Genomic DNA, 12,893 nt, shown 5'->3' with positions numbered 1-12,893 from the left:
CCAAAGAATTCTGGGAACTGTAGTTTGTTAAAGGTGCTGAGAATTGCTATCAGCACTTCCCATAAGCCATGGCTCTTAAAGTTGTAGAAGAGTGTTTTCAATGCATGGTCTGAATTTGTGTAAAACCTACTCATTGGGCCCACAATGGGCCTCTTTTTATAAGCTGAATTTTGGAAGAGAACTGCGGTGGGCTCTCTTCTGACCTCCACCATACTGCCACACTTTTAGAAGATATTAATAACTGAGGAGAAAAGGAAAGAACATCTTTTAAATGTACGTATCCATAATTTAGCCAAGCTTGCATTGTTCCTTGTTGACAAGAAGCCAAGCCTTAAGACACAAAGCTTCTTTCTCATGTACTGAAGGTGAAACTTTGCCTTTGGCACATTTCAAAATGTGTTTTGGAAACACGACGGAACAGTAGATTATTATTATGATGCGTTATATACAAAACACTCACCCACTGGCATCGCATATGAGAGGGGAAGGTGAGCTACACAACCAAGAGGCAGACCAAATGACGAGGTTTCAGAACCTGCATTAAAACCCTGCACACTTTTAGAGTCTTTGCTCAACCATCTTGAGTGTCTCTGCACAACCACACTTCCTGGTTGGAGACAAAGTACCTTAGCATCTTTACCCTTCAGCCAGGCCGGGGGGGGGGGGGGAACCACCAGCTCCTTCTGCTCTCCCCACACCCCAGCAAAGAGCCTGGACTGAATCACCAACGGCCAAGAGCCAGAGGAGAATGCCACACACAGAGGGATGGGGGAAGAACAGTGGCTCAGTGCACATTTAAAGGCAAAACGACTTAATTTGCACTTTCTGAAACAATACAAGTAGTGAAAAACAGCCATCCTTCAAAATTCAGCTTCTGCAAATGTTGTGGTACAGTGTTCCAAACAAACAATGTTTGTTTGTTTGTTTGTTTGTTTGTTTGTTTTAAAAAAATACATATATTGGGGGAAATGTGCATAAAATTGTTATAGAACATGTACCTCTCCCACAAGACACGGGATCACAGAATTGTAATGTTGGAAGGGACCCTAAGGGTCATCTGGCCCAACCCCCTGCAATGTGGGATATTTTTGGCCAACGTAGGGCTCAAACCCACGACATGCTCTACTGACTGAGCTCTCTCTCACGCAATGAAACTATTGTTGAAAAATAACATACAGAAATGCATTATGTTATGGCAAGTTGCTTGCCAGAATATGGACATTAGTTGAAACCGCATACAAAAATACGTTTATTAAGAATAATTTTGCACTCAAACGTTAACATTTGCACTCAAATGTTAATTAGGATTTTAAAAAGAAAAATGCAAATTGCTGCAGAAATGTGGAGAACTAAATTTCAGACTTGAAACTAAGAACTGAAACTGATATGGCTGATCATTTCTACATACACACATACCAATTTTAATTGTAATTCCTCTTGGAAATCAACCTCAGGTGTTTTTTTAAATTGTATTTTTATTAAAGATCTTCTTGGTTTGGAAATCAACCTCAGTTGAAAAGCGCAGCATAAATTGAATAAAACAGCAAACAATGATCTTGTCTAGGTCAGTAATATAAGCCAAACTGCACATCTCGGGATCTGTCCTATGTCCTTTGGCATATATGACAATGCAACAGGTGCAGGAGCTCAGCGTTACAGCACCATTGATAGCCTTGCTCTCTGTGAATTTGTCTAATCCTCTTCCAAAGGCCTTGCAATTAAATCGTCACAGAGGTATCCAAGCAAGATTCAGATTCAGGTGTCAAAAGGGCCTGCACAAAATCTCACCTCTCCTTCTGCATCTTTCCTTATTTGAAAGACTTCATCACTGAAAGACTGGATAGACCAGGCATCCCTGACCCTCCAGATGTTTTGGCCTACAACTCCCATGATCCCTAGCTAACAGGACCAGTGGTCAGGGATGATGGGAAATTGTAGTCCAAAACATCTAGAGGGCCAAAGGTTGGGGATATCTGGGATGCACACATCTCAAGCAACTGCTCCCCCCCTCCCAAAACATGATAGTTCATTCTTTAGTTAACTCTGCTCAACAGGAACACAAAAGATGATCCTTCTGATTTTCTCTTCTTTCATTCCCTTAAAGCAATGATCACCTCCGAGCCAAGCAAGCATCTCAGAAGGTTTCCTGTGCGCTTGGTCTGCCTCAGGCTGCCCCACAGTCCTCTCTCTATGAGTTAGGCTTCTCTTACCGACCCCTCTGCACCCAAGCGTACGTGAGGTGATTTTAACTCGTTTTCGTCTTCACCAGAACAACTTAGGCCCCAAATATCTGAAAGACCACCTTCATCCCCACAGGCCCTCTTGCATGTTAAGATCAGCAAAGGAGACTCATTTGGTATGATTCTCATTACTATGAATAATAACAATATCCCACCTTTTCCTCCAAGGAGATCAAGGTGGCATAATTGGTGTCCCCCTCTTAATCACTAGAGCAACCCTGTGAGGTAGGTTAGGCTGAGAGGAAGTGACTGTCCTGAGGTCACCTGGCAGGTGGGGATTTGAACCCTCTTGTCCCATGTCCTAGTCCTACACTCTATCCACTAAACCACCACAGTGGCTCTCTGAAATTGTTGTTGTTGTTGTTCCTTACCCATCCTTCACCATAAGGTCCCAAGGCAAGTTACAGCAATTTAAAATCCAATAATTAAAAAACAGTTAAAACAAATTCCAGTCACAGAAATGGGGTAGGTGCTGAAAAGACATATCTCAAGGGTCAAAGGCCAGGGTAAAAATATGTATCTTCAGCATGTGGTGGGAAACTATATAAGAAAGGTGCCAGACACACCTCTCTGGGGAGAGAGTTCTGCTAGCTAAGAGTTGCCACAAGGAATGCCCTCTCCTGAGCCACCCCAACCCCCCCCCTGAACTTCTGAGGGTGGTGGAACTCCCAAGAGGGCCTCCTCTGCTGGTCTTCAGGCATGAAGAAGGTCTGCAGGATACTTCCACCAGCCCCAGAAGCATGGGCATAGCCAGGGTGTGCAGCTGCCCTCCCAATCAAATAAATAAAAATGCTTAACTAGCTGACCAATTGCACCACAGATAACTCTGTTCTGCCCCCAAAAAAACACAATGCTTGCCCCCACTCAAATAAATCCTGGTACGCCCATGCTCAGAAGTGTGGGGAAAGCTGGTCTGGGAGTGGGCATTACCTGTGGCAGACACTAAATTGTGGCACTCCTTCCTCACAAAGGCTCATTTACATCTCCCTTTTGCCGTCTACCACAAAGATACCTCTTTACCTTGGTCTCTGGTGAGTATTTTGCTTTGTGGGACCCTCCTCATTTGCTGGATGTATACTGTTCAGTTTTTGAATGCTTTTTCTTGGCTTTTTTTAAATACCTGTAACTGTTTTATCTGTGTTTATAACTGTATTTTATACTGTAGCAACCCACCCTGGGACCTTAACGGTGAAGGGCAGGCAAGAAATCTTACATATAAACTATGAATAAAAATCTTGACCATTCCTGCTTATGCCAGTCTTGCCAGTTGAACGCTGTTGTTTGCTGAAAGTGTTAGGCTAGCTAGATCTAAGTTTACGTTTTATTTTATCTTGTACTCTGCTTATCTCTGTCCCCCTTCTTTAATCACTGTTCTTTACCAAAATAAACTCTCTATCATTTCGAATGCTGGAAGTTGGCTGGTTGCTTTCAGATAGCTACAGTTTTATCTCCCCCACACCAGGCTCCTCAGCAGCATGTCCCAAGGTCTGGACAAAGAATCCAGAGAGGACAGTCCCATTCTTGCATCCAGCAGAGAGTCTGCTGACATTTCCCAGTTTCAAGGACAAGAGCCCGAAAGCTGTGGGTATCCCTGATCCCCACTAACTTAGAGGCTTATACAGTGGTACCTCGGATTACATACACCTCAGGTTACATACGCTTCAGGTTACAGACTCCGCTAACCCAGAAATAGTACCTTGGGTTCAGAACTTTGCTTCAGGATGAGAACAGAAATCGTGCAGCGGCAGAGGTTAAGAACAGTTTTAGGTTAAGAACGGACCTCTGGAACGAATTAAGTACTTTACCCAAGGTACTACTGTGGTACCTCAGGATGCGAACGGGATCTGTTCCAGAGCCCCATTCGCATCCCGAAGTGAACGTAACCCATGTCCGTGCGTCTGCGCATCCGCAGGTCATGTTTCTGCGCTTCCACGCATGCATGTGGCGTCATTTTGAGCGTCTGCACATGCGCGCGCGGCAAAACCCAGAAGTAACGCACTCTGTTACTTCCAGGTTGCCGCAGAGCGCAACCCAAAAATATTCATCCTGAAGCGTATTTATCCCGAGGTATGACTGTATCATAATGTTGTGACTGTGCTACCTAAAGCTTAGAACCATCTATGAATGGTGTTTTACACCGTTGCACAGTAGATGTACGCACAAAGCTTAGTGATTGCCCCACTTGTGGGAGCCCTTGGCATCGGCCACAGCAAAGGACATAACTCGGCATGAAATTTGCATATTCTGATTTATATGTAAAGATTCCTCTGGGAAATCAGGGTGGTGGGTGGCCGAGGTTTCAGCACTACACACGATAAAGCGGCCAAGCGGCCTGTAAGCAAATATTTCCCTTTGTTTATAAAAAGCAGGAAGGGGCAGGAATTAGGGATAGGCGAATCTGTCCATTTCAGTTTCTCATTTCCCCATGCTTCAGTTCTCCAGATCTCCACATCCGCTTGTGAATTCCTTTTTCCCTCTCGTGGAAATTCATCAGTGCTGTTGTGAAATTTCTCCTAATACACACCTTTTGGTGCGCAACCAAATATGTTTTTGCAAGCAATTTCAACAAATGTAATGCATTCTGCATGTTACTTTCACGAATATATGCCTTTCTATGCACACTTTACTCCCACCATTTGCGTTCTTGTGCACATTACTTGGCCAGAAAACTGTACTGAAAATTTGGAGAAATGCAAATTTCAAAGGATGGCTTTGTTCTGGTTCATATACTGACTCAGAAAGTGTAGAATATGTAGTTTCACTTTAAAATGAATAGAATTTCTCCCCCAACCCGAAACAGGATGTATAGAGGTTGCTAGGAAAGACCTGTAGTTCAGGCCCACAACACCACCACCTCACACCTTCCCATGATGTAAACATCACAGAGCTAGACAGACCAAGGGTCTCAGTCAATAACAAGCAGCTTCCTAAATACTGGAAGTATCTTTGATTTTGCCCTGCTGTTACATTTGTGCCCTTTGCCCCTGTGCATATTCGACAATCACTGACCTTCTCCAGTTTCTCAAAATGTTCTCGCAAGAACTTCATCGGCCGGTCAGGTTTTGCTATGCAGAGGTTGACAATGCACTCTTTCAGAATCTGCTGGATGTTATGCTTCTGAACGTAGCGTTCACATCCCTTCAGGCTCTCGTCGTCTTCCACATTGCAAGAGGAAGAAGCAGCCATCTTTGTGACTGTAAGCAGACAACAAACCTGGGTGAGAAAACGGCATGGTGTTTAAAGAAGCATAAGCCATTCTCCAAAGTCTTCAGGTGTACAAAACTGGACAGAAATCAATTTTTCAAATACTGGGCAAAAAGTAACTTTCAGTATCTCAGTCCTATCAAATCAGCAACATAGCAACATAGAATATACATTGCATGTTCTCACCCAAAAGACTTGAATAGCAAACCTACAATGTAGCAGTCCTTAAATGTTCAGTGTGTTATAAGTCGTAGGCTCTTCATTAGAAGTTTACCCCCCTCCCCCCCAAAAAGTGAAAATGATCTTTCTACATAATCTTCTGCCCCTTCTGCATCATGGAGCAAAAAATATCCTAGCTCTGCCTGCACTAGACTGGTTTGCTATTAAATATTTTTTTCATAATAATTGTTAGACACTGGTTTTGGGGAAACTGATCTTTATCTAATGGACCTGGTGAGTTGGTGGCTTAGCCTTTTGGCATAAAGAACACCCCAATGCTATTTCCTTTCCTCTCTCTGCAAATTCCAAAGAAACCATTGCATACTATTCCTTGTCAAATCCTGAACTGTTCAGTTCATTCCCCAGCAAATGTGGTACAGAGAATAGCACCTCCACACCTTTTTATGTGTGTATTTATGGTTCTAGATATTAGTGCAGAACAATATCTCAAGGAAACAATATTTGTTAGTGAAAGACAATAAACCAGCACTCCTCTTTCATCAAAGCAAACAAGAGGGTGAATGACCCATTCCTCCAGTCAATGCGTTTCAGACACCAAGCTCATCCAAAATAAAAGGACACGTGTTCGAACTGCAACTGAGATTGATCGGGATGTGCAAACAAGAGAGCGGACTGTGCGGTGTCAATCACTGATTGCATTTCCCTCTCTTTAGGTAAGCGTAAGTCCAAGATTTGGATGTGTTTTGCATGCACAGATCCCCCATTGGCGGAGGACCTGACATCACATATTTTTGGAAGGTGATCCCCACAAGACTTCTAAGAGAGGAGGAATGGCAGGTCCAATCTCTTGTCAAACTGAATCTCAAATCACTGGAAGAAGATTAAAATTTGGGAGGAAACCGAAAAAGGGAGCAACAAATAAATAAAATTGCACAGCCTTAAGAGCTGCGCAGCGAGGGGAACCTCCTCCCCTTCCTTGTGCATGCTTCCCAAAAGAGCAACATCTCTTAACACTGTGAGTGATTCAGACTGAGGGTTGCAGTCAGCCAACATCCTCATCCCTTGCTGGGGTTTGATTTATACATGGGGAAAGGCTGTCTCCCCAAGCATTCCCAATGCCTCCTTATATCCCCCAACAAAGCACCATCGCAGTCTCTCTCTCTCCCTCTTTCTCGCTCTCGATGGAGAAGGAGGGGTGTCCTTCATCCTCTTCTCCCCTCCCTCTTCCACCGTCTCCATCAGCAACAGCCCTTTGTGCTGAATTAATTCTCTCAGCCATTGTTGCTGGGGGAACAGCTGCCAAAAGCAAGCAAGGGAGGAAGGAGGGATGGAGAGAGAGAGAGGAGGGTGAGTGGGGGGAAGAGATCAGAGATCCCCTCTCCATAGCGCTAGGGGGACAAGAGCAGGCTGCGCGTGCAATGCCAGAGGGGACCATAGCTAAATACCTGAGTTGCTGGATCAGCGACAAGCAGCAGCGGCAGCTACAAACCTCTTCCTCTTTTAGCTCCCGTTATTCCGCAGTGCAGCCTCCTCCTCTTCCTCCTCCAGCGGCTGGCTGGCTGCTCGTGAATCCCCCTTTCCACTCCTCCGTGTGCTTTCAGAAAAGCACCGGCAAAAGAGATTCCCCTCTACTTATCCACCCCCAGATTTGTCTGCCTGCCTGTGTTTTGATTCCCCCCCTTTTCTTATTCCTCTTGCACACAAAGCGTTAAGGCTCTGTTGCGCTAGCAGCAGCAAACCCACACACACAGGAAGTCCCAGCTGGCTGTCAGTCATAGGCAAGTTCAGCCTCCCTCCTGCATGGAGAGAAAAACACACACACACACACACACACACACACACACACACAGGCTAGGAAGGAACATGCTCCAGGCCCTGTGCGATGCTTGTGGTTATGTTAGTCCAGTCACTTGCTTGGGGGATGATGATGTTGCTGCTGTTATTTAAAACTCACCCAAAATGGAACAGGTAGGGGAGAACTGGGGCACGATAGAGAGGCAAGCATCTGGGGTGATGGCTTAAAGAAGCAAGGATTTAGTCCCTGTTGAGACTAGTAGGGCAGAAGGCAATGAGCCCAGCAGCGGCTGGAGACAGAGCTGATGGCTAATGTAGCTAGAGCCAATGGCAGGCAAAACACACTAAATCTAGTTTTGCTCCCCACCATCTTCCTACCTCCCAGGTTCTGCAAGGGGAAACCCTGAGCCTAAAGAAGAGGAAACCGATAGACATCATAACCCCCTGGACTTTGACTTTTGTTGGCCTCTGTCTGTCTTTTCAGACCTGGTATCCACCTGTAGCTGAAGCATATATTTAGGGACTATTTTTTTTTTATTTCACTGTACAATTGTATGGTGGCAGTGCTGCTGCTGTGACTCATCCTAGGTCAGGCTGTGACCTATAATATGTCCTGAAGACTAATGTATTGTACATATGCTCATCTGGGTCGCTTGTGAACAGATTGTGCACTATAATACACTTCCCATACATGAAGGACTATAGCTCAGTGGTAGAACATAGGCTTTTCATGCAGAAGGTCCCAGGTTCAGTTCTTGGCGTCATGAGTTAAAAGGGTTCAGGCGACAGCTAACACCAGGGTATAGCTGTCAACTTTTCCCTTTTCTTGCGAGGAATCCTATTCGGAATAAGGGAATTTGCCTTAAAAACAGGGAAACGTTGACAGCTATGCACCAGGGACGTGATTTGTAGCAGATGACCAGGGATTTCTAACTCCCTGTTGCTTAATGGTAGCGACAGTTCTCCTTCTCCCAAAACCAAGCTGCCAAAATGAAGAAAAGAGGGGTGACAGGGATGCATTTTTATGACTTAAATTTGCCATTGATCCAGCAAAAACTGATGTTTAATGTATACTGGCCTGCACAATATTTTTACTGGAAGGCACTGTGTAATACAGAAAGATACTGGAGGTGTAATGCTAGAAATATCCCACTGAAGCATATAATGAGAGCATGCCCAGTGACATTTTCTTTTTAGTCTGAAGTTATCCAGGTTGGTTCTTTTATTGGCAAAATCCTTGAAATTTGCAAATGTTTTAAATTACATTCCTGTAGTATGGGGATTAATGGCAAAACCACTAAGTAGATTTTGTGAGCCTTTATGGTTGCTGAGACTTCTACTTTGAGCTGGAAGGATAAACATCCACCACCTGTTTTGCAATGGGCTGAGGACCTCACTGCCCTTGCCACATTTGAACACATTTCTTATGTCTGAAATCTGTTTCATTATGTTTTTTTTTATATTTCATTGTTATTTCACTTTTTTATTGTACACTGCTTGGGTATTTTGATGTTTAGCGGTCTACATGTTCTGCAAAATACATAGACATATATAAACAAATTGTACCACTCTGTCTCAGCTGGCAATCTTGCATCTGTGTTCTGAATGAAATGAAATTTCTGGGCCCTCTTCAGAAGTAGACCCATCCATATTCAATGTATTGCAGTAATCCAAACAGGAGGCTATCATGGCATGGATAAGAGAAGCCAAGCTAGGGTTAAAAGGTGGTTCTTACCACAATGACCACCTTCTTCTTCACTGACAAAGATGGTCAAAGCATACATCAAAACAACATATCTGATATTTTAAGTCAGAGAGGGGGAGCCTGTGACCCTCCCAGCTGTTGCTGCACTACAGCTCCCATCATCACTAGCTATGCTGGCAGAGGCAAATAGGAGCTGGTTCTGAACATCATGAGTAACCCATCTTTTTTGGCCCTTTCTGTGTCCTGATATGTCCACCCCTAATGTTGTGGTAATTCAAACTTCCGGGTTGGCGCCATCGCCGAATGGCGGACTCCCTCCGAGCTCCGGAGGGAGCCTGCTCGGCAGGGGCTGGGTCCTACCGCGCCGGCGACGCGGGGACCCCTAAAAACCATGGGCGCTGAAACCCATGGACATGGTGACTCGGCTGGCACCCTTTGAGCCCCCCCGACCCGCGAAGGAGCCTTTTTAAAGGCTACGGAACGGGTGACGGGGGGGTGGTGGTGGTGCTTTGAGTCCTCCGCTTCCCCTGCCGAGCGAAGCTGCATGCCATTCGACGGAGAGCGCTGACTTCTTCTATTGGAAATTTGGACTTAAAAGCATAACCCGTGAGTAATCGGAACTTGGATTAAAAAAGGCGAGAATTTTTTAAAGAATTCGGAACGAGCGGGGGAGGCGTAAAAAGGAAGTCAGCCCCCCCCCCCGTTGTAGAGGAGCTAAAGTAAAGGACTCAACATCTAAGATTGAGCGCAACCCTATTTTGATAAAGTTATGAAATTTCGCGATGGAAAACTATAAGATTGAGCTGGAGGAGAAAAGTGGAATTTAATCAAAAAGCAACCCCCGCCCCCCGGAACCTGGGAGCGTTTTAGTTAGAGCGCCGGGAGAAGACAAGGAGAGGTTTTGACAGCTGTCAAAGAGCTGTCAAAGCAGAAGAACAAAAATGAGAACTGTGTTACGAGGACTTTGCCGGTTATATTTGTTACAAATTGGATACAAAATGTTTAAAACAAGGAATAATAAGTTACTTTGACTGGTAGACGTGATCTGGAAGGGAACTGAGTTACTACAATCCACCTAGAGGAGCCGAAGGATATTACAAGTTGTTGGCATCGAATTTGACAGAACTTTTTATCTCCTGGGAAACTGCAGAAATGGAACACTATTTTGGCTACAGAGGTTTACACACTAAAGTAGACAATAGACTTATCTATTGAAGAATGGAAGGGACTTGGCATCATGTTTCGTTCCTGAATAACAGAGCCTCTGCAGTGGAATTTAGAAGCTTTTGGAATTAGAACATTTGTGCAGGAAAACAGGAAAAGAAAGAGGAGAGAGATTAACAAGAACAACAAGAATAATAAGAATTGGACAAAGTTGGAAGTGGGAACATTTGGGACATCCAGATTTGAAAGGTTTAAGAAATAAAATTGGAGTTTTTACTCCCAAGTATATTAAAATCTGGATGGAAAAAATGGGCCTTTTTGAGATAGACTCCTTCCAAGATTGGACATTTAAAATTAAAGAAGACTGGTAAAGGACTATGGTTTAAATAAATGTGGGAGCTCCAGGAAGACATCAGATGTTGATTAATATGGGGAACGTAACCAGGAAAAGGGGGAGGGAAATTTGGAATCCAAAGGGTGTAAAATCATATTTTATTTTATTATATTTTAATCTATTATGTATATTAAAGGGGGGAACGCGCGGAAGGGAATAGGTCGATCTTAGGAGATGGGAAAATATTTTTAAATTGGGTTAATGATAATAAGGTTAAAATTTGGGATAATAAATTGCTGGGCACCACAGTTCAAGAAGGACACTGACAAACTGGAACGTGTCCAGAGGAGGGCAACCAAAATGGTCAAAGGCCTGGAAACGATGCCTTATGAGGAACGGCTAAGGGAGCTGGGCATGTTTAGCCTGGAGAAGAGGAGGTTAAGGGGTGATATGATAGCCATGTTCAAATATATAAAAGGATGCCACATAGAGGAGGGAGAAAGGTTGTTTTCTGCTGCTCCAGAGAAGCGGACACGGAGCAATGGTTCCAAACTACAAGAAAGAAGATTCCACCTAAACATTAGGAAGAACTTCCTGACAGTAAGAGCTGTTCGACAGTGGAATTTGCTGCCAAGGAGTGTGGTGGAGTCTCCTTCTTTGGAGGTCTTTAAGCAGAGGCTTGACAACCATATGTCAGGAGTGCTCTGATGGTGTTTCCTGCTTGGCAGGGGGTTGGACTCGATGGCCCTTGTGGTCTCTTCCAACTCTATGATTCTATTCTATTCTATGATTCTACTGTAAACATGAAAGCAACAGCATGGGAGTGGTGTTTCCAGCTATCTCACTCCTTGCCTTTATGAGGCCTTGCAAATTGCTGCAGGGGAGGGTCTGTTTTTAGGACCAAGGGGTATTTTTAGGACCAAGGGGAAACCGTCCAGCTCCCTTGTTATTTTTGCTATTTACAGGTGGAGTAATGTTGTTAATGTAATCTTGTTATATTTATAGAACTTAAATCGCGTGTGTATGTTTTGGTATGTTGTTACATTTGCTTTTGTTTCATTGTGAACTTGCTTTTGCACTGCTTTTCCCTGCTTTCTCTGTCATAAGCAGCTTTGAGTATGATTTTTTCAGCGTGTGTGGGGAAAAGGCAAATAAAATCATGAACGAATGAGTGAAAAAGTAAAGGGAAAGTGCTTTCTTATCTGTCATTTGAATATAAAGCTATTCTCCTTTTATTTGCTAGTAGAATCTCTGCTTTGCTAGTAAGAATGCTGAGGGTCCACTTGCTGCTCACATTAACCATACTCCCACTTGGGCACACAAAACGCTGTGCGAAGGCACACACTTGCCTTGCTGTCCCAAGACCTTGCATGGAGCCTTGTACGCCTCCTTCCAGCAACTCCTACAGCCAAATGTATTGCTCTGCTTTCCTTTGGACCACATCAGTGAGACTGAGGGTCTTGTGGTCTGGCAGCCCAGGACCTCCAGACACACTACCAAGGCTTGCGTCCCAAGGAGGTCACTTTGCTGCCGTTAACACAGAGCTTTGGCTTCACCCCAGCGCCACATTCCATTGTCTCTCAAGACAAGAATAATTCAGTAACCATTGACATTGGGTGAACTCCCCTGGGCTCTTCTTGGATGGAACCAGAAATGAATTAGTGCTTGGCAGAAGTGCTTGGGGTGTCTTTGCCTTCACCCTCAAGACGTGCACTGTCGCTTGAGGCAGACAAATGCCAACAACGACAACATTATGAATTGCAAAACAAAAAAAATTCCTTCCAGTAGCACCTTAAAGACCAACTAAGTTAGTTCTTGGTATGAGCTTTCGTGTGCATGCACACGAAAGCTCATACCAAGAACTAACTTAGTTGGTCTTTAAGGTGCTACTGGAAGGAATTTTTTTTGTTTTGACTATGGCAGACCAACACGGCTACCTATCTGTAACTGGAATTATGAATTGCAGTGCATTTTATTTTTTGACTCGTCGCTTTTGTGTTGCTTTAGGGTTCTCTCGTAAGCTGCTTCGCGGCAACTTAGTAGCAGAAAAGCCTAAGAGCTCAGGCAGCGACCCTTGCTTATTGAGTTTAGTTAGCGCCCCTTTAGCAAGCCCGCGCGCACCCCCCCCTCCTCCTCTTGACGCCAAGCCGCGTCCTCGCTTTCCGGCCCCTGCCGTAAAGCACGTCGCCGGGCGCCGTAAACAAACCCGGCCGGCGGCCGCGAAGCCGCGTCGGGGCCCTTAGCAACGGGCCTAGCCGCCGCCTTCCCTTAG

The 12,893-nt window shown here is 44.6% G+C and overlaps 1 protein-coding gene across 3 annotated transcripts in view; it reads right to left on the bottom strand.

The window, feature by feature from the left end:
* PRKAR1B (protein kinase cAMP-dependent type I regulatory subunit beta) overlaps positions 1-7,387 on the bottom strand; it is a 110,246-nt gene extending 102,859 nt beyond the window's left edge. Inside the window, exons 1-2 of one of the 3 annotated variants that reach the window (XM_081839964.1) lie at positions 7,070-7,387; positions 5,250-5,453 (exon numbers count right to left, since the gene is read on the bottom strand). In XM_081839964.1, the coding sequence (XP_081696090.1) occupies positions 5,250-5,426 (177 nt within the window). In that variant the 5' untranslated portion in view covers positions 5,427-5,453; positions 7,070-7,387. The remainder of the gene's footprint in view (positions 1-5,249; positions 5,454-7,069) is intronic. The other 2 variants (XM_081839965.1, XM_081839963.1) reach the window with 2 other exon arrangements.
* Between the last annotated feature and the right edge of the window lie 5,506 nt (positions 7,388-12,893).

The sequence above is a fragment of the Podarcis erhardii genome (genome assembly GCF_964252035.2).
Source record: "Podarcis erhardii genome assembly, chromosome: 14".
Taxonomy (NCBI): Eukaryota; Metazoa; Chordata; class Lepidosauria; order Squamata; family Lacertidae; genus Podarcis; species Podarcis erhardii.
The sequence above is the reverse complement of the archived record's forward strand: the minus strand, read 5'-3'. Positions and strand labels throughout refer to the sequence as shown.